General features: G+C 44.6%; 1 protein-coding gene across 6 annotated transcripts in view; it reads right to left on the reverse strand.

Annotated features, from left to right (window-relative positions):
- LOC123757746 (N-acetylgalactosaminyltransferase 6) overlaps positions 1–27,320 on the reverse strand; it is a 151,898-nt gene continuing 124,578 nt past the window's right edge. For 4 of the 6 annotated variants that reach the window (XM_045741602.2, XM_045741594.2, XM_069329515.1 and 1 more), the window contains exons 10-11: positions 23,551–23,793; positions 1–5,552 (exon numbers count right to left, since the gene is read on the reverse strand). In XM_045741602.2, coding sequence (XP_045597558.1) covers positions 5,379–5,552; positions 23,551–23,793 — 417 coding nt within the window. In that variant the 3' untranslated portion in view covers positions 1–5,378. Of the gene's footprint in view, positions 5,553–15,135; positions 16,271–23,550; positions 23,794–27,320 lie in introns of those variants that run through there. The other 2 variants (XM_069329513.1, XM_069329514.1) reach the window with 2 other exon arrangements.

The raw sequence follows: 27,320 nt of genomic DNA on the forward strand, positions 1-27,320 counted from the left end.
TATTTGTTTCATTATGTTTTTTATTTAAATAAATGCATCAATACTTTTACAGCTGACAAGATTTGTTTTACTTATAGGTGCACTTATCTATTAATAAACAAATTAGGTTTATTGTTACAGCCAAACTGTGTAACAGAGGAAGAGGTCTTGGACACACACTTGTTCAATGCTACATGTAGAAGAATCAGCCAAGCAATCTACCTCATCACATAATGATAAATTTAAACCATCATTGTTAGGCCATGGGTAACTATAGGAAGAAGGATCTTCAGTCTGTAGTGTGCAAACAGATAAAAAAATAGTACTGTAGAACATCAAACACAATAAGTGTTGAATAAAAATGCAGCACAAAATGATGTTAGGTAAGGGTTTGTCCTAGTTAAAATTTAATAATAACTGAATTTTTTTTTTTTAATTAATGGAATATGAAGGCGTATACAGTAAATTGTAAAGTGCCTGACTGGGGCATTTTGGACACAAGACGATTTGACAAAGCTCATTTTCTGTTTGCTAAAATTGTATTTATGTATTGTTATACTAGGCTGCAGTAAGTTAGGTTTGGCTGTATTGGGCTCAGTTAGGATGGGTTGGGTTGGGCTAGGTTGGGTTGAGTAAGGTTAGACTGGGATGGGTTGGGCTAGGTTAGGTAGCTTGACATTGAGTCGGGTTCGTTCTCGACTCACAATCGAGAATTCTGGGTTCGAAACCTGGACGGGACAGAAATGGTTGGGTGCACTTCTTATCACTTAATGCACATGTTCACCTAGCAGTAAGTAGGTACCCAAGGGTTAGTCAGCTTGTGGAGTTCCATCTTTGGGAGGTGGAGGGCCTCGATATAAGGCTAGCATGTATATATACACTCTCCCTGCCTGTCCCCGAAACAATAAATTATTATTAATTATACACATGTTAGACCTGTATCGAGACCCCCCCCCCCCTTTCCCCACAGGATGCAGCCTCACAACAAGCTAACTAACTCCTGAATAGGTGAACAGAGGCATTAGGTAATAGTAAATGCTTCCAAGCATTCCTGTCATCACCTACTCTTATATCCCAAGTTTATTAGTGTTTATTTACGCAATAACTATTGGAATGATATCTTGCTATTATAACTCTAAATATATAAAAAAAGACATATTTACTACTACTTTCAAGCAGAGAATATATAGCTAACATGAAGGACTCCTCCTTGATGAGACTCTCCAGCAAAGATCCTCCTGTTTGTGTAATAGAGAAAAGTTGAGTTATATCCAGTTTACGTAAAGCTACGACTGGTCTAGAGCGCTCTTAGAGCGACGGTGTTTATTTACAAAGACTTTCCTTCTTAAATTTATACCTGAATCCCGACATAGCCGCCACAAAGATGCTAAGAAGAAAAACATTCGTAAGTACTTGCGTAACTGCTTCGTGAATCTGACCCCAGGTTCTGGCTTGTGGCCCCTGGTAGGCAAAAGAGAACTCCGCAACTGACAACTCAAAGTAGTATGGCACTTAATCAGTGTGATAGCTTCAGGAAGCCAACAGGGCTCCCCTCAGAAAGGTACTTTACACCCACAAGTAAAATTCTAACTAAAAGAGAGCCACCACGACAGCACCTGACTGAGACACCTCGAGCAATCAGTGTACAGTAAACAGTTCCAACCCATCCCCGTTTAGATAGTACATTTTTGTGACTGCATAATCGTACATATATTGATGTAATGGACAATTACATAGTAGAATTTGGTACTTTTCACTTTATGGAATCCAGAAAAAAATTAAACTAAAAACCTAACTTAAATATTCCTAATATGTACTATATTAGATCTCAGGTAGCGTGTAATAAGCCTAAGATGGTTAGGTCCGGTTACATTTTATTACCAACATAAATACAAAACTGTTTCCAGTTTGTCCAAATTCAATAGTACCAAATCCTACTTTGTAATTGTCCATTACATAAAAATATATATATGATGGTCCACATCGTAACTTTAAGTACTATCAAAACAGAAGGATGGACTGACACTTCACACCACCAATGCCTAGACATGAGACAAAACAAGCAATATCTCTGCTTTGCCCTATCTCCACATCCCTGGACAACATGGCAAAACCATTTAAAAAGTTCCTTGCCCCATTGGATTCAAAGTAAACAAATCTGCAAACTATCTGCTACGTGAACCCTGGTCTTGACTTGGGAGCAACCAAGGACGTCCAGTTTAGGAAAATGTCATTGCAGTAAATATAGAACAGTCTGTGGGAGTAAATCTGAACTATTACAATGCTTACGCTTCAATGACCCTCAATCACAATGCATTTACCGGTAGATATGAAAAGTTGTAATGTATATAACAAAGATACATATACAGAAGCATTCAGTTTTATTATGTAAAGTAATGAATTTATTTCATAAATTCATGTCATAAATTTATTATGTAGTAATGATCCCAATCCATAAATTCTTCTCATTAAAATTATTAGACACATTAGGTACATAAATACAATTGTATTTAAGACTACAATAAAAAAAAAAAAGAATCCTCTCGATTAAAAATAATTTAAATTTTTTAATGAATAGTAGGTTAATTCAACTGGCAGACAAATTACTTGCAAAATGACGTATCAATGTCATTATGTAAGTCATTGCACAGTGAAATCACATTAACGTGACATGTCAATGAGAATTTTTTAAGTCCTTCTTTAAAATTAGGTTAATAATGAGAGGTAGATTAGAATGACGTAATAAAAACACATTTCATTTATTATTTCAGAAATGATATGATCGTGTAAAAATCCTGAGAAACAGGGCTACACTCAACATATATAATCATATATCTTCCTCTGGTAAACAACACAGGTTAAAAAGTTTTATATTGTATAAATTATGACTAGTAAAATATAAAATATAATTTTGTGCAATAGCCTGAAGGTATTCCACCAATACTATGCTGGTTAATAGGGATGGACTTAGGAGCATGACAATTTCCAAACCCATACAACTAATTAATTTATATTCTAGCACCTCCCTAATATGCCTTTAAATAATAACTAAGTAAATTGTGTACTTCATCAACCACATGTTAACCACATGCTGTTAACAAATCTCTAGTGAATAAACACAACCATTCAGCTCAGTCTCTACTTGACTACACTCCATATACTCTTCTGCACCAAATACAATTTTATTATTCACTTTCAAAACTCAAAATACAAAATGTCACTTTATAATTCATCTAAACTATTGATTTTCCACCAATAACAGCGTGTATCACACCCATGATAACATTTCAAAATGCCCGGGCTATAGTGCAATATGTATATACTGTATATAAATATATCTATGTGATGGCACAAAATGATCATGTGTAACATGATTCAAACTACCACCCACAATACAGAGCTATGCATTTTAACAATCCCCCAAAATATTGGGTGTTTCTTTGTGCATTATTGAACTATGGTGCTGTTCCCACATTGCTCTACACACTATCCTCACTGATAATCACAATGTGTGTTTAACAACCTCACCAACATAAAAGTACTTTTACATGTATAATAGTAACTATTCACGTGAGTAATGGAAATTATAACTTCATTTATGAATAGTAAAATCTCATAAAATTACATAATACATTTATTTCACAGGTATGATGTACTGTATAATGATACTACAGACAGCCACTTCGTTTGCGAACTCAAGTTATCCGAAAGTTCCAGTTTCCCGATTGGGGTTGGGAGTCACGCTACATGAACTAGGTTTGGGTGAGGAAGCGGTCTGCAAAGCGTTGCGCCAGGCCCGGGGTGGTGGGTGGGAGATTGGCCTAGTTTGCCCACTGACCGTGTCGGGTGCCACCACGCTAGAGTGCCTTCTACCCTGTGACATCAAAGATTCACGGCTTATTGTTCCCATTGTTTTGATTTGTCATGAGGCTGGAGTGTTCATTCTGTGAGTGTTTTTACACATCTACACAATCAAGGAATATCTCTGCACCATGTCGGCTCCAAATGCAGGCATTGCGTCAGTGATGGCTGACTGGTGGTTGGATGGATGGGGAAGCTTGAGTGGGAGGCAGTAAGTGAAAGAGGGGGAGAATTAATGAGAGAGGGAGTGAGGTAGTGAGGGAGGGGGGGAGGGAGGCAGGAAGGGAGACAAGTAGTGAGGGAGGGGGAGAATTAGTGAGAGGGAGGGAGGGAGGGAGGGAGAGCAGTATGGAGTGAAGAAAAGGCAGAGAAGACGATCGGCATGGAGGGAAGGAAAGGCAGACAGGGAGGGAAGCAGGGAGACAGGCAGGCAGGGAGAGATGTTGAGTTGAACTACGTGACCTTGAAGCAGTGTGTGTGTTTGAGATGTGGGGTGGGGGGGGAGGGGGAGTGGGGGAGGGACAGGCTCACTCTGATAAGCCTATCACACCCGACCCCATTAGCCAGATTTGTTTCTTAAATTCTGGATGTACATCATCATATATATTTTTGGTCACAGATTTTGTTTAGTAATATTATTAGGATAATAAAAATGATAAAAATACTTGTTTCATGAATGCTTTATCGTATTAGGTGGAGATTCTCCAGCTATGTCTGGTTGGCAATCTACTAAGCTAGCCACATGGGGGGGGGGGAGGGAGGGAGGGAGACCAGCAGCAGTGAGGGAGAAGTGGGGACTTCTCTTATTGTATAATAAGAGACAAATAGTGAGTGCAAACAAAATACTGTCACATCATAATAACTGACGGGTCTCGTCCCCAAGGGGTTTGCAAACCAAGTGGTCCTCTGTATTGAATATTTATGTATAATAACTATTCTTGGCATTATACACTGACATTCAGAATGCTACTGGTAAACTGAATAAAATGTTAAATTATTGTGTTGCTTATAAGAATCCAAAATATACAGAGTACTACAATACACACACAAATGTGCAAGGCTATACCAACAATTACTCATTATCTACAATGAATAATTAGTATTCCCAAATTCTGACAATATTGTCACATTATTAAATATAATTTGAACAATAATTCAACTGCTTATGTGTCAAGTTCAACAATAAATGCTTAATAATAGTATGACTTGTTTTTGTAAAATGAGACCCATATGCAGTAAATACAAAAGACGCTTTTAGGAATTGTTACATGTCAAGTTCTTGTCCATCCCATTATTAAAAGCAATTATCATATGCATGCAGTATTATCTACATGCAAATAAATTAATTATTCGCTTAACCTTATGAATATTTGTAAGGAACATTATACCTTGTAAGCTATACTAGTGTAAGATGGTCCCACTTTAAAAATAACAAATGTTCAATATTTTCTCAAGTAAAATATTAAAACTAAAAAATAAAACATGTAATTATATAATCATATTAGAAAAAAGCAAAAAATTCTACTACTTTTTTACCTTCACAGACCTGGTCCTGCCTGATCCCACTTGGCTAAGCGTTGTGCATCAAAGTGCTCAAACTTCCATTTTTGTGTGTCTTGTTGTGGATTACATGCTGACACAAATATCTCCTTGTTACCAGGATTGCTGTCCAAACAACGTGGGTTACCACCATGAACAAGCCAATGGTTCTCCTGCAAATTTTGAATAAAAACAAATATCAAGGTTTAGACTGACAGCATTTTATACAAATTTATCTGGTTTTGTATATAATATACTGTACACATTTTATTTGATAAAATTACCTCTTACATCAATTTACAAAACTGTCATTAGTATTACATAATTTGGTTCTTGAAATTTTTCAGTGATTGTACAAAAAACCAGCGTTGGATGTAATGAAACGCCATTTTCTGGGTGAGACCCGAAGGCTTCCCGGAGCTACACCAGGCTGATATGCTAATGTCAGAATTTGGCATCAGTCATGTGTATGGAGTTCTTAGGGTCTACCGGGAACCACGGCCAGAACCTGGCCCCCCCTCAGAGAGGCAAAGGGGGCAATAGCCTATAGAAACCCTTGTGCGTTTGGAAGTATTCTATGTCTGCCATCGACCGAGTCAAGCATCCAGAAAGGTAAGCGTCCCTGTTACGACCCTGGGTTCCTCAGATGGAAACCAGAGGTCAATTTGAACTCTAAATAATTTACTTTACATTATTTGAAGAGCTTGCTGATGCGCGGTTGTTCCTATCTTCCTTGCCAGACGTAAGACGAATCTTGTTTCGCACAGAGCATTCAGACTTTTGAGCTTGTTATAGTTAAGTATAACAGCGAAGTAATTATTAACTATTCTTAGAACTAGTAAAGTAACGAAGGCCGGTGAAGACTTGTATTGTTTGTAGCTGCACGATCAATTATGCTCTTCCCGGCAACCACAACAACAACTTAGGAGGTCGGCAACTGGACACTGGGTCCTCCTTCTCTGGTCTGGCAGTGTGGTGTCAACAACTTTCTGTGGGGGCTCTGCCTCGATTCTTCTCCTCTTCCCTTACCATATCCTGTGTCTAGTTTACAAAGATAAGTACCAAGCTGCATGTACATTTCTTGCATAAGTGTGTAGTGAGAGGTCTGGGGCTCCCCTTTCCCCCTCGGGGGGAGCTGCGCAGACAGCGGCGCAGAGACGTGTGACGTCATACTAGTTTGCTTGTTTTCTGTTAGGGAGTTCTATCCACTACTTTGGCTTTTGGCAGCAATTTTAACCAGAATAGGGGTTTGTTTTGGGATGCTTACCTTTCTGGATGCTTGACCCGGTAGATGGCAGACATAGAATGCTTCCAATCACACGGGGGTTTCAATAGGCCATTGCTCCCCTTGCCTCTCTGAGGGGGCCAGGTTCTGGCCGTGGTCCCCGGTAGGCCCTAAGAACTCCATACACATGACTGATGCCAAAGTCTGACATTAGCATATCAGCCTGGTGTCGCTACAGGAAGCCGACAGGGCTTCCCCCAAAAAAGCCATTCAGAGCACTTATTGCAAGCTGTATTACAATAACTACAATATAAAACTAGTGTTGTATGTAATAAAATGCCTCTATGGAAAGGGGGCTCTGTGGCTCCCTGTTGCTATCTTCACCGAGACAGCTCCACAACATGGGCAGTTAAGCAGCACATGGTCAAAGGAGGAGCTAGATAGTAAACGAGAAGGTCTTATAACAATAATGAGAGAGATCATAGCGAAAGCGGATAACGATAGTTCACGACTGTTGATAGTCGGCGACTTCAACTTGAAATCCATAGACTAGGAAGTATGTGAAGCTAAAACAGAAGATTTCTGGACCTGTAAATTTGTAGATCTCATCCTGGAAACATTCTTGTATCAACATATTAAACAAGCTACGAGGATGAGGGAAGGGGACGTCCCCTCCATGCTAGATTTGATATTTACCAGGAAGGAGGAAGAAATATTTGACATTCAGTACCTTCCTCCCTTGGGTAAAAGTGACCATGTCTTTTTGGGAATAAAGTATGCAATGCGTTATAATCTGGAAGAAAATATGACGGTCGATGCAAATGAAAAACCTGACTTTAGGAGAGGACATTATGGCAACCTTAGAAAATTTTTTAGCGAGTATAATTGGACAGACTTGTTGCTAGGCAAGGAAGTGAATGAGATGTATGTCAGGTTTTGTGAAAGGTATGATAAAGGCACAAAAAAATATTGGAGGAGTGACAGGTACGCTTCTAACATGGATGAAAAATTTTCTGACTGATAGAAAAATGAGGGCTGTGATCAGAGGCAATGTATCGGACTGGAGAAATGTCACGAGTGGAGTACCACAGGGTTCAGTTCTTGCACCAGTGATGTTTATTGTCTACATAAATGATCTACCAGTTGGTATACAGAATTATATGAACATGTTTGCTGATGATACTAAGATAATAGGAAGGATAAGAAACTTAGATGATTGTCATGCCCTTCAAGAAGACCTGGACAAAATAAGTACATGGAGCGCCACTTGGCAAATGGAATTTAATGTTAATAAATGCCATGTTATGGAATGTGGAATAGGAGAACATAGACCCCACACAACCTATATATTATGTGAGAAATCTTTAAAGAATTCTGATAAAGAAAGAGATCTAGGGGTGGTTCTAGATAGAAAACTATCACCTGAGGACCACATAAAGAATATTGTGTGAGGAGCCTATGCCACGCTTTCTAACTTCAAATACATGGATACCGATATACTAAAGAAATTGTTCACGACTTTTGTTAGGCCAAAGCTAGAATATGCAGCAGTTGTGTGGTGCCCATATCTTAAGAAGCACATCAACAAACTGGAAAAGGTGCAAAGACATGCTACTAAGTGGCTCCCAGAACTGAAGGGCAAGAGCTACGAGGAGAGGTTAGAGGCATTAAATATGCCAAAACTAGAAGACAGAAGAAAAAGAGGTGATATGATCACTACATACAAAATAGTAACAGGAATTGATAAAATCGATAGGGAAGATTTCCTGAGACCTAGAACTTTAAGAACAAGAGGTCATAGATATAAAGTAGCTAAACACAGATGCCGAAGAAATATAAGAAAATTCACTTTCGCAAACAGAGTGGTAGACGGTTGGAACAAGTTAGGGGAGAAGGTGGTGGAGGCCAAGACCGTCAGTAGTTTCAAAGCGTTATATGACAAAGAGTGCTGGGAAGACGGGACACCACGAGCGTAGCTCTCATCCTGTAACTACACTTACGTAATTACAACACGTGCCAAGACCCAAAAAGATCAGTCTGCAAGCCAGGTAGACCCCAGAACTCCAGAAGGCAGAACAGGGTCACACATGAGGAAACAAAGCCCCCTGAACCCACAAAGGGGGCCCACGAGGAAGAAACTTCCAGAACGAAACCAAAGAACACAAAGGAACCCAGAATCAAACCAGGGGGAGCCCAAACCACCACATTTGCCGGTGGAGATACACCACAGAAAGGCAAAGCACAGCCACCAGACAGAACCCCCAGGGAAATGGTCAAAACAGACTGAAAACCGAGGGACAAGGTGTGGTTGCAAGAAAACAGACAGGGACACTTAGCCCAAACCCTGGGACCCAGACCCAAAACAGACAAAACGGAAAACCCGGTGTAAAATCAACACTCAAACGTTCCCAGAGGAACAGAAAATGTGCAGAAAACACCAGAAAAGCAAGGAAATGACAACAGGAGAATAAAACCCCTGAAAAAGGTGAAAAAACTCACCCAAGACACTCGCTCGCACACCCAGGCGCATGTAAACAAACCGCAACGCAGCCCTGGTGGCCACGCTGGGAAACAGGTAGAAGAAAATGGCCACCAGAACAGAGGGCTGTGACCAACGCAAGATACGAAAACACGCCAGCAAAAGTGGGAAGCAAGGAGACTGGATGGGCGAAAAACTCCGCCCAGAAGCAGAAAACCCAGGCAGGGGCAAACGCCCCAGAACTGCTAGCAGGCATCCCCCCCAGCCCCGGGAACCCACAACAGAGGCCCCGAGGCAGAGCCGTCCTCCAAGCCCTCCGCCCTTAAAGAAAAGGAAGAGTCCATGGGAAAGGCAGCAAGAAAGGGCCGCTGGCAAGACCCAGAAGCCTTCACAGGAGGAACTGGCTCAAAAACCTGTCCCCAACCCGAACGGGGCAGCCCCCGAAACCGCCCAAGTCTCGGCCCCAACTAAACCCCGCCCCGACCCCGAAACCCGCAGACGGTCCAGAGCCGGGAACAGGGAGGGAAAGGGTCAAACAGCACCTAACCAAAACGGGGTGGCCCCGGGGCATCCGAGTGAGAAACCAACCTAGCCTGTTGCAGCAACCTAACCTAGCTTGCAACACGGATGCCGCCTGTAATCTGAACAGTATTAACATCAGTAGAGTACTGGAGAACAAGCAGAGAATATCTCTCGCAAGACTCCGGGTTAAGGTGTCAGTGACCCAACAAGCAGCATGACGGAGGTAAAAGTGGCGACTGTCACCCAGAGACAAGGGCACAGCAACCAATGACCCCGTACAAGACGGGTTGGAACCCAGAAGACACATTCAATGGTTCACCGAGCCCCGACAGTTGTTTCCAGGGCCCGTAAGGGTAACAACTACGGGAAGCCCGGGCAAGGTGTTGTTAACCAGTTAAGAAACCCAAAAATAACAAGGGGGTAGAGGACAACACTGAAAACCCCTGCGACAGGTACAATCACGGGGGCCTAGCAGAGGGCCATCAACTCTACCAGTGGAACTATAGCCACACTAGGAAGACCCCCACCAGGCAAATGAAAATAAAAACAAAAGAAAAACCCCGCAAAAGTACACCGTCTCCAGAGGCAACAGGAACCGGTTGCCGCTTAGGTAGCAGGTTGCGCAACACCTTGATGCCCTAACCAGCACAATACCAGTCCCTACCCAGGGCCGAACAAGGGCCCCAAGCCCCAGCTGGCCCCAAGGGCGAGGCAAATGCCGAGCAGGAGAAACCTCTACGGGAATGGTTCCCAAACGCCCCAGGGAAGATAACCCTGTCATGCAGGGGCAGTACTCACAGGGGCACTCAGGGAAGGAATCCCCTAAGCGCATGCAGCCCTGGTACTGATGAGGAACACCTGGCCACCGCACAACACTACACACGGCAGTGAACGCCACACAAGGCAAACACCGCCTAGGAAACTGAGGCCAGAGAAGCTTCTATCCCGGTTGACATTAGCTAACGAACTGATGCTAGGCAGCCGGCGCAGTGAGGTCTGGGGCTTCCCCCTCCCCCTCTCGGGGCGGGGAGGGCTGCACGGACGATCGGCGTGGCAGTAAAGTGTGATGTTTGCTTGTTTGCTTGTTTCCTTGAGATTATAGGGAGTTTCTACCTCTCTGTTCGGTTTTTTGTTTTAGTTTTTTACCATGTGGGATTTGTTTTGTTATGCCTACGTTTCTGGGTGCCTAACCCCGGTCGATGGCAGATAAGGAAAACCCCAACCACAAGGGGGTTTTCCAGGGCCATTGCTCCCTGAAACCTCTCTGAAGGGGCCAGGTTCTGGCGCTGGTCCCTGGTAGGTCTGAACTCCTGAGCTAATGTACCTGTGTTACGGCCCTCTCGGGATGCAACGGGGTTCTTACTCTGATGTTGTTAGAGGAAGATATATCCGTTCCCAAGCCAGTAGTGGCTATCAAGGGATGTGATCCGTGACGCAAGTAACTTAAAGGGGGAAGGGAAAGAAAGTTAAGAACTTAAGATTATAATTTACCATCACCATATAAATAAATAAGATATAAAAGAGTGCACAGGGGGAGGGGTATAAACACTTATTTTACAGGGGAAATACACTGGAGTCTTCTGCTGAAGACTATGGATCCTCGCTCTCGGTGCTAAATCCTCGGTGCTTCTTCGTGGCCTCACAACGAATCCTCTAGAAAGCTGAGCCTACCCTGGCCACAGGTCAGCCAAAACACAGGTCCACTGGGGGCACCGCCGTGGAGGCCGTCAACCACACGTCCAGCTGGTCTGCTGGCAGGTTCCGGATCAGCAAGGCTGGTCAGGCCACTCCACGAACGATATAAGGGGAACGCCCTTGACAGGAGCCTCGTGTGACACCACAAATCACTCTCCTGTCCTCAATACCCCAGTGGATGAACGTCTCCAGCAGTCGGTCCCGGGAACGACGATCCTTTCAACTGCCACTCCACTGGCAGGGTAACACCACAGTGTTCTTCCGGGGGACGACTTCACAGCTGCTGCAGCAAAGCACACGGTATGGAGACGGCTGCCTCGGGTAGACTGACTCCACGTCCATCACAGCAGTCCCAGGTCGGCTCTGTAAGCAGACACGTCATCAATAACTGGGACACAGTAAGGCACCTCACTTACAGGTTCAGACACAAACGCCCACCTATCCACTCCATAGATGGCGCTGGTGTCTGAGCACCACCTCACCAGAGGTCAGCAGCGGCTGTGTTGAGCGCTGAACAGGACTGGAAACTGGCCCTTGTGGCCGGTATTCGCCGTCCTCACCAGGTGTCGTCGTCCGTTTGGCGGGGGTTTCGGGAGCTGACCCACAGATGGCGTGGTCGTTACTGCTCCGTGCTCGGACGCTGGATCCGGGTTCGTAACACCTCCCCACCAAAAAGAATTTGGTTTGGGGTTCTATAAAAAGAAACACAAACCAAATTAGTACGGTGACACAACTCCAAATGGACTTACTTATACTGGAATGGCGAGGCTGTCTCGTCCACAGAACTGTCCTACTGGACAATTCCGGCACAAAGGAAACTTGCAGATGTAAGGCAATGTCCTGCCTGGCGTAATCTTCCACACCTCCACCGAGATGTTAATCCGGAGCATAATCTCACACCTCTCGAGTAAGGATCGGTGTAGACACGATCTGGGGCGACTCGACACTTCCCTGTGTCGTGGCACCGATGATGGCTGATCACAGACGGCATTTCTGGTACCGGTCCGATGGTCCTTCAGGGAGACAGGAACCTGGAATACAGGGGTCTGATAATTCAGAGTGATAGCGACAGTGGGTAAGTCAATACTTACTGCATACACCTCTACTAGGCTTACACCTAGTTTCAACAGGGCTGCTTGCACACCGAAGATGGCATTCGCTCTGCCCACGTCAGGTCGACCAACGTTCCGTATAACGCTGTTTTGAGGCTCAGCTATCACGCGGGGGGTGTCAACCTGCCGGAAACAGTCACTCATATTATCATATGTCGTACCTCCTGTATCAACCATCACCTTCCAGGTCCCTTCTTCAACTGCAACACTTGCAGTGCACGTCTCTAATCCCTGGGACCTCTTCACGATGTTCATGGGAGCCATCATTCGTCGGGTCGTCCACAGGTCCTCACTGAGAGCACAAACGAGAATCAAAAATACCGCTAAGAAACATTTGGTTACCTGAGGGATAAGCCTCCTGAGCCTGTAATGTCCATAGCCGGCTACATCCATTAGCCTGGTTTGGACCAAAGAGGGCACTAGAAACTTTGCACATACCTCACATACCTCCGACGTCTGGGGAATCTCTGGCCGGTTCAGCATACATTGTACTTTGCCAGGCTGCAAGTACACGGGTGCCTTCACTCCAGACTCTTCGGTATCCGTGGGTGCTTGCACACAAGGCCTCGCTTCTTGCTCAGGTACTTCTGCCATCGTAACCTCATGTTTCTTGTCGAGGGAAGAATTAGAAGTCTCTGCTAGAATATCGTCGATCTGCGGGTGAGAGGAAGGATTAAACACACTCCAATCCGGGTCTGTCTTTACCTGGACATTACCATTGCCTGTTGTCACCTCCGACCTTGCTGTTTCGGCTGACTCGTCCACGACCTTGGGAAGATTGATGCTCCAATCTGTCACCAAGTCGTTGGCTAGTACCACGTCAATCCCAGCCACAGGGAGGGTATCGACTACTGCCAACGCACATGTGCCGCTGAAATAAGGAGAGTCGAGATGTACTGGCACTAAGGGGGCGATATACTGCGTCCTAGGAAACCCAACCAGGACAACCTGTTGTCTCTCGTCCACACTTACTCCCTCGGGTAACGAACTCTTCACGATCAGGGACTGGGCTGCTCCACTATCTCTGAGCACTACAACTGATCTACCAGTATGATCACTCGATACATACCCGCCTGAAGTGTGAGGGGAAAACAATCTGGGTTCTTCCTGCGTTGTCGTCGACTGGCTTCCTGCTGGTGGTATTACACAGCTCATCATCACCACCTCCCTACGTGCGCTGCCACCTCTTCTGCCTCGGCACCTAGCAGCTACATGCCCTTTCTGCCCACAAGTCCAGCACACCATATTCCTCCTCGGGCTCCGGTGTTTCGGACTGCTAGGACTTGTTCTTCGAGGGCTACTTGGGGGCGTCTTCTTAGCACTTTGTGGAACGGTCTTTCCTCTTCGTCATGAAGTCTGTCAAACCGGCGCTGGTAATTCCTTGGGACGTACTTAGCAGACGGCCTATGAGTCAGGATGTACTCCTCAGCCATTGTGGCTGCTGCACTCAAGGTCTCCACCTGCTGCTCTTCTAAGTATGTCTTGAGGTCTCCAGACAAACAATCCTTGAAGTCCTCTAGCAGAATCAGCTGCTCGAGGTCTTCCTTGGTCTCCACCTTCCGAGAGGCACACCATTCCTGAAAAAGTCGCTCCTTGATGGCGGCGAATTCGGTGAAAGTGTGCTCTGAGGTCTTCTTCAGGTTTCGGAACTTCTGCCTGTACGCCTCAGGTACCAATTGGTACGCCATGAGCACAACCTTCTTTACCTTGTCATAATCGCCGGAGTCGTCAAGGGATAACGTAGAGTAGGAGATTTGGGCCTTCCCAGTCAAGACTGACTGTATCATGATGGCCCAATTCTCCCTTGGCCACTCCAAAGAGGCAGCGACTTTCTCGAAGGCTGCAAAGAACTTCGAAACTTCCCTCTCATTGAATTTGGGGACCATTTTGATGTTTCTTACCGGATCGAAACCGCTGGTGTCCGTTGTTGGCCTCCGACCACCGCCTAATCGTAATACTTCTAGTTCATGTTGTCTCTGTCTTTCGTTTTCCTCTCTCTCTCGCTGTTCTCTTTCTCGTTTCTCTTCTCTCTCTCGCTCTTCTCTTTCTCGTTTCTCTTCTCTCTCTCGTTCTTCTCTTTCTCTTTCTCGTTCTTCTCTCTCTCTGTCTCGTCTCTCTTCTCTTTCTCGTTCTTCTCTTTCTCGTTCTTCTCTTTCTCGTTTCTCTTCTCTCTCTCGTTCTTCTCTTTCTCGTTTCTCTTCTCTTTCTCGTTTCTCTTCTCTTTCTTGTTCTTCTTTTTCTCGTTTCTCTTCTCTTTCTCGTTCTTCTTTCCTTTCTTCTAATTCTAAACGTCTCATCGCCAATTCTTTATCTTTTAATTCTCGTTCTAATTCTAACTTCTTCCACTCTATCTCGCGATTGATCTCTAGGGCACGCATTTTGACTGTTAGGAAGCTGATATTAAGCTCACCTGCATCACTGTCAACGTCACTGCCCTTATCTTCCTTTTCCGTGGAAGCTATGTCCTCACCTTCTTTTGTACTAGGAGCCTCGCCTTCCTGTTTCTCTTCTGCCTTCAAGTGCCGGTGAACCTTGGACAAGATCTCCACACGGGAATCACTGGCACGGATCTTGATCTCCAGGTAGGCGCTCACTAGTACTAGCTCTGGTTTGCTCAGATATTTTAATCTGGCAAGACAGTCCACTCTGTTCAGAAAAGCCTGAACGTCGTCCAGATCATCGATGGTAGCTTTTTCTGCCATTGTCACAGATGGAACACTCAACTAGCACTTAACACACCGCTTACACTTTAGCGCTTAACGCACCGAGCACTGTTCTACGTCAATATTGCACTTTATCGTACCTGGCGCCTCACTTGCCAATATTGCACGTAATTACTTCGGGCACCGCACTACACAATATTGCACTAAATCGCAACGAACACTTCGCTCTACAATATTGCACTGAATCACTGAGCACCGCACTAGTCAATATTGCACTTAATCGCTTAATCACAGCGAGCACCGCACTGCACAATATCGCACTTAGTCACTCTTGAGCACCGCACAGGACGTATAACGTCACAATCGTCACACACAGGGGGAATTATATACAGGGATTACGCCACTTCACCACCCCTGTCAAACATACTTAACAAGGGGACGGATCCCGCTGGGGATGCCAATTATGTTACGGCCCTCTCGGGACGCAACGGGGTTCTTACTCTGATGTTGTTAGAGGAAGATATATCCGTTCCCAAGCCAGTAGTGGCTATCAAGGGATGTGATCCGTGACGCAAGTAACTTAAAGGGGGAAGGGAAAGAAAGTTAAGAACTTAAGATTATAATTTACCATCACCATATAAATAAATAAGATATAAAAGAGTGCACAGGGGGAGGGGTATAAACACTTATTTTACAGAGGAAATACACTGGAGTCTTCTGCTGAAGACTATGGATCCTCGCTCTCGGTGCTAAATCCTCGGTGCTTCTTCGTGGCCTCACAACGAATCCTCTAGAAAGCTGAGCCTACCCTGGCCACAGGTCAGCCAAAACACAGGTCCACTGGGGGCACCGCCGTGGAGGCCGTCAACCACACGTCCAGCTGGTATGCTGGCAGGTTCCGGATCAGCAAGGCTGGTCAGGCCACTCCACGAACGATATAAGGGGAATGCCCTTGACAGGAGCCTCGTGTGACACCACAAATCACTCTCCTGTCCTCAATACCCCAGTGGATGAACGTCTCCAGCAGTCGGTCCCGGGAACGACGATCCTTTCAACTGCCACTCCACTGGCAGGGTAACACCACAGTGTTCTTCCGGGGGACGACTTCACAGCTGCTGCAGCAAAGCACACGGTATGGAGACGGCTGCCTCGGGTAGACTGACTCCACGTCCATCACAGCAGTCCCAGGTCGGCTCTGTAAGCAGACACGTCATCAATAACTGGGACACAGTAAGGCACCTCACTTACAGGTTCAGACACAAACGCCCACCTATCCACTCCATAGATGGCGCTGGTGTCTGAGCACCACCTCACCAGAGGTCTGCAGCGGCTGTGTTGAGCGCTGAACAGGACTGGAAACTGGCCCTTGTGGCCGGTATTCGCCGTCCTCACCAGGTGTCGTCGTCCATTTGGCGGGGGTTTCGGGAGCTGACCCACAGATGGCGTGGTCGTTACTGCTCCGTGCTCGGACGCTGGATCCGGGTTCGTAACAACCTGTCTAATATAACATACATTAGCCCCATAAGCTTCAGGGAGCCGTAGGGGCTCCCCACAGAAAAAGACACTGACACAAACGCCTCCTGAAGGTCACCACTTGCAATGCTTCCAACGCACTGGGGTTGGTCCCATATAGTGCGTTGAATCGAGGTTGTACTGTATTTAATTTACCATCTATGTGTTGACTAAGAAGTTTCTGCAATTGTGCTAGCGAAATTTATAATTGTGCTATAAAGAGAGCCCAAAGTAACATTGCCATTTCTATTCAAATTTTACTGAAGTGTTGCCATATTTAATTGTCATCACATTTAGTTGGCCACAAATGAGTGTACTATTGTTTTAGTAAATGTTTATATATTTCAGTTCTGTGTTTGGTGTTATTCTCACCGTCACTTACCAAATTCTTTGGCTCAGACTATGAGTGAATATGAGCACAACCAATTAATCTTGAGCCGAGACTTAAGACCACTGATTTGACTGAATATTACAGCCCGTCCTCATAAACAAAGGCCAAAGTCCATTCCATGCACCCACTAAACCCCGTATATGAATGAAAAATGGTTTACACACAACTCACAACTGATGACATACCTGCTTGATGGGGTTCTGGGAATTCTTCTACTCCCCAAGCATGGACCGAGGCCAGACTTGTGAGAGTTTGGTCCACCAGGCTGTTGCTTGGAGCAGCCCGCAGGCCCACATACCCATCACAGCCCGGTTGGTCTGGCACTCCTTGAAGAAAACAATCTAGTTTTCTCTTGAAGATGTCCACGGTTGTTCCGGCAATATTTCTGATGCTCACTGGTAGGACGTTAAACAACCGCGAACCTCTGATGTTTATATAGTGTTCTCTGATTGTGCCTATGGCACCTCTGCTCTTCACTGGTTCTATTCTGCATTTTCTTCCATATCGTTCACTCCAGTACGTTGTTATTTTACTGTGCAGATTTGGGACCTGTTCCTCCAGTATTTTCCATGTGTATATTGTTTGGTATCTCTCTCGTCTCTTTTCTAGTGAGTACATTTGGAGAGCTTTGAGACGATCCCAATAATTTAGGTGCTTTATCTTGTCTATGCGGGCCGTATATGTTCTGTGTATTCCCTCTATTTCAGCAATCTCTCCTGCTCTGAAGGGGGAAGTGAGTACTGAGCAGTACTCAAGACAAGACAACACAAGTGATTCGAAGAGTACAACCACTGTGATGGGATCTCTGGACTTGAAGGTTCTCGTAATCCATCCTATCATTTTTCTGGCTGATGCAATACTTGCCTGGTTATGCTCCCTAAACGTTAGGTCATCGGACATCATTACAGTATTTCCAAATCCTTGACATGCTGTTTTCCTACTATGGGCAGATTCGATTGTGTTTTGTACCCTGTATTATGTTTCAGATCCTCATTTTTCCCGTATCTGAGTACCTGGAATTTATCACAGTTAAACATCATGTTGTTTTCTGCTGCCCAATCGAAAACTTTGTTAATGTCTGTTTGTAGTTTTTCAATGTCTTCAGCAGAGATAATTTTCATGCTGATTTTTGTGTCATCTGCAAAGGATGATACGAAGCTGTGACTTGTATTTTTGTCTATATCTGATATGAGAATAAGGAACAGCAGTGGTGCAAGGACTGTACCTTAAGGTACAGAGCTTTTAACTGCGCTCGGACTCAATTTTACTTGATTGACTGTTACCCTTTTGTGTTCTGTTCGACAGGAAATTGAGTATCCAGCGTCCTACTTTACCAGTTATACTCATTGACCTCATTTTGTGTGCAATCACTAAATGGTCACATTTGTCGAATGCCTTTGCAAAATCTGTGTATACAACATCTGCATTCTGTTTTTCTTCTAATGCCTCAATGATTTTGTCATAATGGTCAAGTAGCTGTGAGAGGCATGATCTTCCTGCTCTAATTCCATGTAGGCCTGGATAGTGGAGGTCATTGCTTTCCATGAATCTAGTGACCTGACTCCTGATCACTCTCTCAAATAATTTTATTATGTGGGACGTTAGTGCAACTGGTCTATAATTCTTTGCCAATGCTTTGCTACCTCCCATGTGTAGAGGGGCTATGTCTGCTGCTTTCAGCGCATCTGGTATCTTCCCCGTGTCCAAGCTCTTCCTCTACACTATACTGAGTGCCTGTGCTACTGGCGCTTTGCATTTCTATATAAATATTGAATTCCATGAGTCTGGATCCGGGGCTGAGAACATGGGCACATTGTCAATTTCTGTTTCAAAATCTGCTATGCTCATGTTGATATCAGTTATATTTACAGGTGTTTGGATATCACTCGTAAAGAAATTGTCCGAATCTAACACTCTCATGCTGTGCATTGGAGTGCTAAACATGTCCTTGTACTTCTTTTTTAGGATTTCACTAATTTCTTTGTCATCCTCAGTGTATGAACCTTCACTAATACGATTAGGTCCAATACTGGCAGTGGTTTTCGCTTTTGATTTAGCATATGTGAAGAAATATTTTGGGTTTTTCTTTATTTCTTGAATTGCTTTCTGTTCTAGTTGCCTTTCTTCAGTCTGATAAGAATGCTTCAGTCTCTGATTTCTTCAATCTCCCTGTTTAAATTATTTCTTCTTTGTATGGAGAGTCGTGTCTGCTTAAGCATTTCCGTTAATTTCTTCCTTCTTTTGTAATGTTGTCTGCCTTCTCTTTCTACATTTGACCTCTTTCTGGCTTTCCTCAAAGGAACACGTTTCAGACAGACTTCATATGCTTCAGAAGTCAGTTTTTCTATTCCTTGTGTAGGATTGTTATTTCTTAGAACATTTTCCCATTGAATGTTTGTAAATTCCCTGTTTATTTTCTCCCAGTCTATCCTTTTATTATTAAAATTGAATTTATTGAATAACCCTTCTCACTTGTTGTTTCTCTTGGGCCTACTATCGTTTTTAATGTTAGTTTGTACTTCAATGAGCTTGTGGTCCGAGCCATAGTATCTGAGACAGTAATGACTCTGATTAGCTCCTCATTGTTGGTGAATATCAGGTCCAGCATGTTTTCGTTCCTAGTTGGTTCTGTAATCTGCTGGCTGAGCAAGAATTTGTCACAGAATCTCAGTAGTTCTCTGACCTGTGGTTGGTTATTTCCAGGTTGATTTCTTGCTATACTGTTATTGTTTACTATTCTCCATTTTAAACTGGGTAGATTGAAGTCTCCAAGGAAGATAATATCTGGTACTGGGTTTGCTAGGTTATTAAGGATATTCTCTATTTTGTGGATCTGTTCTGTGAATTCCTCAACTGTTGCATCTGGCGGTTTGTATATTAAAATAATAAGTAAATTAATATTTTCTACCTTGATTCCAAGTACCTCTACCACCTTATTGGACGAGTTCAGGAGCTCTGTGCATGCCAGCTCCTCTTTAATATACAGATCTACTATTCCATTTGACTTAATTACTCTGTCACATCCATATAGATTATAATTCGGAATCTAGATTTCACTATCCATGTGGTCTTTTGTGTGGGTTTCTGTAAATGCACCAAATATTGAGTTCGATTCTATTAGGAGGCCATTTATGAACTTCACCTTATTTCTTGATTTTGATTTCAAGCCTTGTATGTTTGCAAATATGAATATTTTTCCCATGTGTCACTTTTGGTGGGCTTTGGTAGTTCTCCCCCCACTCTACCCAGGTCCAGGGTGTGTTGTTTTGGAAGTGGTTCGTCCAGTTTTAGTAGTAGGATAGGTGTTGTGTGGTGTAGTACCTGTGTGCTTGTTGATAATTTGTATAACAGTCTTGTGGGTATCTTCCTTCCCCTCTGTAATCTTGTAGTGGTTCCATCTGACTGTTCCTCACTCTTATATTTTCTACTCTGTTTCTGCCATCCTCTAAAAAATTTCCAGTAGTGTCGTATTGATCTTCCCATCTATAACGCTGTGTACCTCTCACGTGGAATTCTGGACACTGAAGATTGTAGCATTTTTTGTCCCTAATTGAAAATTGACATAATTTAGGGTGGAAGTATCTACACTCCGTTCCAAAACGGCATGTACCCCTCGCCAACATGTTCCTGCATTTTCAAGGATGCAGAAAATTGCATTTTGCTCCTAATTTTCCTTATCTGCATATTCCTTGAGTGTAGAATTTGCAAATATTTTCAGTTTTTGCGTTTTTCATGGTATTTATACCTGTGCCTGTCTTGCCTACCTCTTTATTGGAGCCATCTCCGTCTTTCGTCCCAATTCCTTCATTTATGCACTGTCTCACTGTTGTTTGCATTGTTTATATTAACTGGCTCTACAATATTGCTGTTGTTTTGTACCACAATACCCTCTTCCTCCACACCACAGCTGCGGTTCTCTAAACTACCTGTTCCTGAGTTTTGGTCGTTATCCAGTGTTTTCTTTTCCCAGTCCGCATATATCACTGGTAGCTTTTCTGTGAATGATAATCTCTGACTCTGGAATGTTTTTCATCAGTTTAGTTATGTTCTCCCACATTAACCTGTCATCGTTGCAAAACCAGTAAATTCCTTGCCTGTTTGTGCATCCTGGAGATAATTCTGCACAGCCCAGGTGAAATCTTATGTTACAGATGCAACACTTGACGCCTACAGTACGTATTCCCAATACTTCCGAACACTCGACACACATCTCCATTGTCTGATATATTGTATTGTATTTGTACTTCACTGTATGGATCACTTGTTGATTTCAGTAATTTTATTCTTTATAAAATTATATGTATATATTTATAATATTATATGTATACCATATATTTGTAGTATTATGTATGTTATTTTGTTCAAACTTCATAGCAGGTACTTAGCGTAGGGTAGCGAAGATGGTCCCCGGTGCTGTACAGTTGACCCCCTTGTTCCAGGTTGATGCCACCAGTTTCCAGTTACTCGATTTATAATACTGATTTGTTCTTCACTTGTATTCTTACAAGGAATTTTCTGCCTAATTTCTGGCTTGCAATGGTATTTACTCACTTTATTACTAATTCCTAGATCCACATTTCCATATTACACTATATATTGTCCATATATTATCACTGAGGGTCGTACCCTGGGGTAGGCCTCGTGGCTTGTGTAAACACAACCTAGCTGATGCCGTCTCTTGCCACTATTCTATATTTCTAATATTCTATATTTATAATATTCTATGCACGATTCTCCTACACTTCCAACTTATATGTGTGTTGTGATACCCGTTCCACTTCACTGTTCCACGAATCACTGATCATTATTTTTTCCTTATATCGCCTACTCGCATGTACACAGAGCCTTGTGGCGCTACTTCCACGTGGTCTCCCATTTATTCTCTATTTAACACACAGTTCTATTGTTAATGACTGCATTCAACTTTCCAACGGGTCACTATGCACTTTGTGATGTCTGTAATCAGTAATCCATAACTGCAGTCTTAAGAAATCCCAGTAAATGTCACGATTTTAACGGAGCACGCACGATAGGTCTTTTCCCATCCCACTGTGATATCTTGAGGTTATCTTGAGATGATTTCGGGGCTTTAGTGTCCCCGCGGCCCGGTCCTTGACCAGGCCTCCACCCCCAGGAAGGAGTCGGTGACAGCTGACTAACACCCAGGTACTTATTTTACTGCTAGGTAACACGGGCATAGGGTGAAAGAAACTCTACCCATTGTTTCTCGCCGGGGCCCGGAATCGAACCCGGGACCACAGGATCACAAGTCCAGCGTGCTGTCCGTTAGGCCGACCGGCTCCCAACTGAACATCTCCCATCTGACATCTGAACACTTCCGGAACAAGTGCTTCGCTGACATCGTTTGTTCGAACCACGATGCTGTAAATGTTTCACCCACGTACTACAAATACAAATAATCTCCAACAGAATCTAACACCTAACCTAACCAATGCCTAAATATGCACAGTATGCTAATATATAACAATATTAATTTATATTTGAGAAAATTCCAATTTTGAATGAACAGCATGTTAAAATTGATGAACGAGTCCTTGGGGTGACTGCTGGATGGAATGAACTTGGTCTGTGCATAGGTTGAATATTATCTAGAGATAACACATGTGCTTGCCAGATTGGTGACCTTATTGCAGAAATAGTGTCATTTTGTGAGGGGCTAAGCCAGTAGTAGTGAGCCCTGAACAGTGCCGTGCCTGTTGAGAAGAAATTGGAGGATTGGGAACAGCTGGCTTTATCTCACTCCTCACGGGGGGGTTAAGAAGAAGAAGAAGGAGGAGGAGGAGGGAGGAGGAGGGAGGAGGAGGAGGGAGGAGGAGGAGGGAGGAGGAGGAGGGAGGAGGAGGAGGGAGGAGGAGGAGGGAGGAGGAGGAGGGAGGAGGAGGAGGGAGGAGGAGGAGGGAGGAGGAGGAGGGAGGAGGAGGAGGGAGGAGGAGGAGGGAGGAGGAGGAGGGAGGAGGAGGAGGGAGGAGGAGGAGGGAGGAGGAGGAGGGAGGAGGAGGAGGAGGAGGAGGGAGGAGGAGGAGGAGGAGGAGGAGGAGGAGGAGGAGGACAAGACCGGTGCAATTACCTAAGTGTAGTTACAGGATGAGAGCTATGCTCGTGGTGTCCCGTCTTCCCAGCACTCTGTCATATAACGCTTTGAAACTACTGACGGTCTTGGCCTCCACCACCTTCTCACCTAACTTGTTCCAACCGTCTACCACTCTGTTTGCGATAGTGAATTTTCTTATAATTCTTCGGCATCTGTATTTAGCTAGTTTAAATCTATGACCTCTTGTTCTTAAAGTTTCAGGTCTCAGGAAATCTTCCCTATCGATTTTATCAATTCCTGTTACTATTTTGTATGTAGTGATCATATCATATATATGTGCGACCTCCTCTGTGTGTGACTGAGGTACCCTGTGGTGGCAGTGGCACCATTAAAGGGGAGAACCCTTCGCCACAGGTGTCACTGAGGAGGCCACCCCACAACAAATTAAAGCAATAAAAATTTAAATAATATAATATACTTTTTCTTCAATAAAGCTTTTAACTTTTATTCAAATACTTACAGGATCATATTTCCAAAGTTGATTGCCACCCATACCATGACAATTGTACAGCAATATAGGTGCCTGAGCATCACCACTGGACACATCCCAACATACAGAACGCTTGCCTGGCCTTAAGTCCTTGTGCCATGTTAAATGAAATGCTTGTTCTCCTCCTCGACCACATTCCTGCAGACCAAATCTATCGCCATGATGCTTGAATCTTGTGTCAATACACAAGTTTGGACTCGCCAAACTCTGAATCTGTAAATCACACACCAAATGTTAACTGCATAAAAACAAGCATTAAATGTAATGAAATGCCACTTTCTGGGTGAGCCTCAGAGGCTCCCTGGTGCTATCGGGCTAATATACAATTCATTAGACCAGGGCATTAGTCAAATGAGTTCAGCCTACCGGGGACCACGAGCCAGAACCTTGCCCAATCAGAAAGGTGCAGGAAGCAATGGCCCTAGAAAACTCACTCATGTTTGGGGGGTTTTCCTTATCTGCCATTGACCGGGTTAGGGACCCAAAAAGGTAGGCATAACAAAACAGACGCCACATGGTAAGAAAATTGCAACTGAAAACCAAACCGAGAGGCAGAACTCCCTCAATTCACAAGCAAACCAGCAAACGTCACACCACGCAGCCACGCCGCTCTTTCGTGCAGTCCCCCACCCCACCCCCCAAGAGGGGGAGGAGGGAGCCCCCAGACCCAGCGCACCGGCTAATGGTTTTCTGTGGGGAGCCCCTTCGGTTCCCTGGAGCTACATAACCAAAGATAAGGAAATGAGGGACATACCCAAGAGGCGGCAGCCATGCGTCTGTCAATTCGAAGTCGAGACAACCAGCTGCAACCTGAGACCCAAAGCTACACACGAAAGCCCAGGACCAGGAATGTTAACCAAATAATGGGCAGACAGGACCCTGTCCAACCTTCAAAATCTCCGTGCCTGAATACCAGCCCAAGATACGGTGACGAAGACGGCAGCCAAAGCAGCAAACTTCCGAATCTCATGGGCAAGAGGATAGACCCCAGGCTGGCTAGACTTAATAATCCTGTGGACAACCTGGGAGACCCAAGCCCTGGAATAGGGAACGTGGGGAACTGGATCAACCCAAAGCACATCCCTGGCCACAGAAGCTGAGGCGTGCAGGTAAAGGCGAAGAGCTGCAACCGGACACAACACATGACACACCCCCGGCCTGACCAACCAAGCATCAACGACCCAAGGATCCCTCCGGAAAGCAGCCGTGTCGTTCTTTGTCAGAAGAGAAGAAGGCTGCAACCGTACAAACTGATGACCAGGACCGAAAGAGCTGAAACCCCCTGCGCCGGAGGAGAGCATGAAGCTCACCAACTGTCCACCAGAGGCCAATGCCAACAGAAAGAGAGCCTTGGAAAAACAATCTTGAGCTGAAGGGGGCACCACGAATCGAGGAGGAGAAAGATAGGAGAGCGCCCTGTCCAAGGACCAGAACAGCTCAGGTGGCGCATGAGCAGGCCGGAGGTGAAACAAAGCAAGAGAAAGCTTACGGAACGGGGCAGAAGTAACATCCACCCCGAAACGCAAGCTGGAGCGGCTCCACCAGCGCAGCATGATACAAGGCGACAGCATTTGGCAGCAAATGACAGTCCTGAAAAAGTCAAGAAAGAAAGGACATGACAACCTGATCAGAAATAGAAGACAACCTACGAAGAGAGAGAAAATGGCAGAACGAACGCCAAGAAATTTCATACTGTTGCCGATATGAAGCTCTCAGGTAGGACACCATCAACGAAGCCACCTGATCACCATAGAGATAGTGATAAACCCTTGTCAAAAAGACCAGACGCAAAGAGCAGAGGAGAAGACAGAACCAGCTGGGTACCGGACTGTTTCGATCTGCTGGAAAAGGTGGAGCCGCAGAAAATTCCCCGGGTTCAGACACCGAGCAAGCAATGCCTGAACCAAGGCTTGGCCGGCCACCAAGGGGTCACGAGGACTACTCTCCCATGGTAAAACTCCTACTGAGCTAGAACCCGAGGCAACAGCTGGACCGGAGGGAAAAGGTACAGGGAACCCCACCTCGACCAGTCCAAAAGGAGTTCCCGCAAACGCTCTGTGGTGAGGGAAGGGCGCCACATATTGGAAGACCCCGAGACCACACCAACGCGAAGAGGTCAACCTCTGGGAGCCCATACATCTGGCAGAGCCAACTGAAGGAGTCGGCATCGACCGTCCATTTCATGGACAGGGAAACGAACAAAGACCGACGGTTCATCAGGCTATTGGACACTCCCAGGATGTGATATCAGCTGTACGGAGAGCCAAACCATGAGAAATCGGCAGACGAGCCCCTCGCAGTAACCAGCCCCAAAAAGCCAAGAATTGAAGGGAACCCCCGCTTTTAGGCAATGACCCACCAAAGTACAGTCAGAATGGTTGAACCTTGAGCAACGGTTGAGTTGGGTGGTTGAACCCTGAGCAACGGTTGAGCCGGGTGGTTGAACCCTGAGCAACGGTTGAGCCAGGTGGTTGAACCCTGAGCAATGGTTGAGCCGGGTGGTTGAACCCTGAGCAACTTGAACCATCCACAAAAGTATTGTAGACATACGCTTTTCCGGAATCCAACCATCCGGAAAATGCCTTTATCCGGCTAAAATTGTGGCCGGATAAAGTTATCTCACTATCCGGCCAAAATGTCTATGGGATCCGGACACTATCCGGACAGTCAGTCGGACAAGCGGTGAATTGCCCAGATAATAAAGCCAGGCGGCGGGCCGTACCGTATTAATACTGTACGGCTGTGGCTCGAGGCGCATGGCGTAGGAGGTTTTCGTGTTGGGAGAGAGGGGAGCATTGGGAGGGACCACCTGGGGGATAAAGGGGATGTGGAGGGGCCTATACGCTACAGTACAGGAATTACCATTAATTTTAGAACAATTCATCATAGCCAAAAACAAAAGAAATACTAGTAATTATGTAATAACAAATATACAAGTTTCCTAAAAAAATTTCCACAGGCTAAAGTTTCCTTAAAAAATATTGTGAGTTTTTCCTCCTGACGATCTACGTAACGTTTCTACCTGCCCTAAGTAGACCCATCCAGGTCTGGTCAAGTCATGTGTTCCCGTCCCTCGTGTTATACCACAGTGCTGCACCATTAGTGAAATATTTTTTTAAATAACTTTTTTATTTTCATAGTAACTTTGAACATTTTTGGCCAAGACTATGTCTGATAGCACCATTAATTATTCTGGAGGTGTTAAGAGGAAGAAGGTTGTCCTAAGAATTAAAGACAAGTTACGTATTATACAACTTTGTGAAAATGGCCGGTCGACTTAAGTGTTGCCAAGGAATTTAATATAGGCACTAGTACTGTTTCTGATATAAGGAAACAAAAAGAGCAATATTCTGAAATACATTTCAACCAAAGAGAGTGAAGGTGCAAGCACTAGCAGAGGGTGTGGTAGAAAAACTTTGAAAACTTTGACGCATGTACAGTTGGATGAGGCTGTGTACAAGTGGTTTGCTCAACACGGCACAACTGGCGTGACAATTCACAGCCCAGAAATACAAAATGCTGCAAGCAGGCTTGCAGCAAGCCTTGGAATAAAGGATTTCCAAGCTAGTGAAGGGTGGGTTGCAAGGTTCAAAGGGAGGCACAATATTGTGAAGAGAAAAATTGTCGGTGAAAAATTGAGTGCAGATACAAGCAGTGTAGAACAATTTAAACATAAATTAAGAACATACATTTTGCCAAATCATTTATATTCTTATCAAATTTATAATGCTGATGAAACT

Source organism: Procambarus clarkii, chromosome 22, assembly GCF_040958095.1.
Source record: "Procambarus clarkii isolate CNS0578487 chromosome 22, FALCON_Pclarkii_2.0, whole genome shotgun sequence".
Taxonomy (NCBI): Eukaryota; Metazoa; Arthropoda; class Malacostraca; order Decapoda; family Cambaridae; genus Procambarus; species Procambarus clarkii.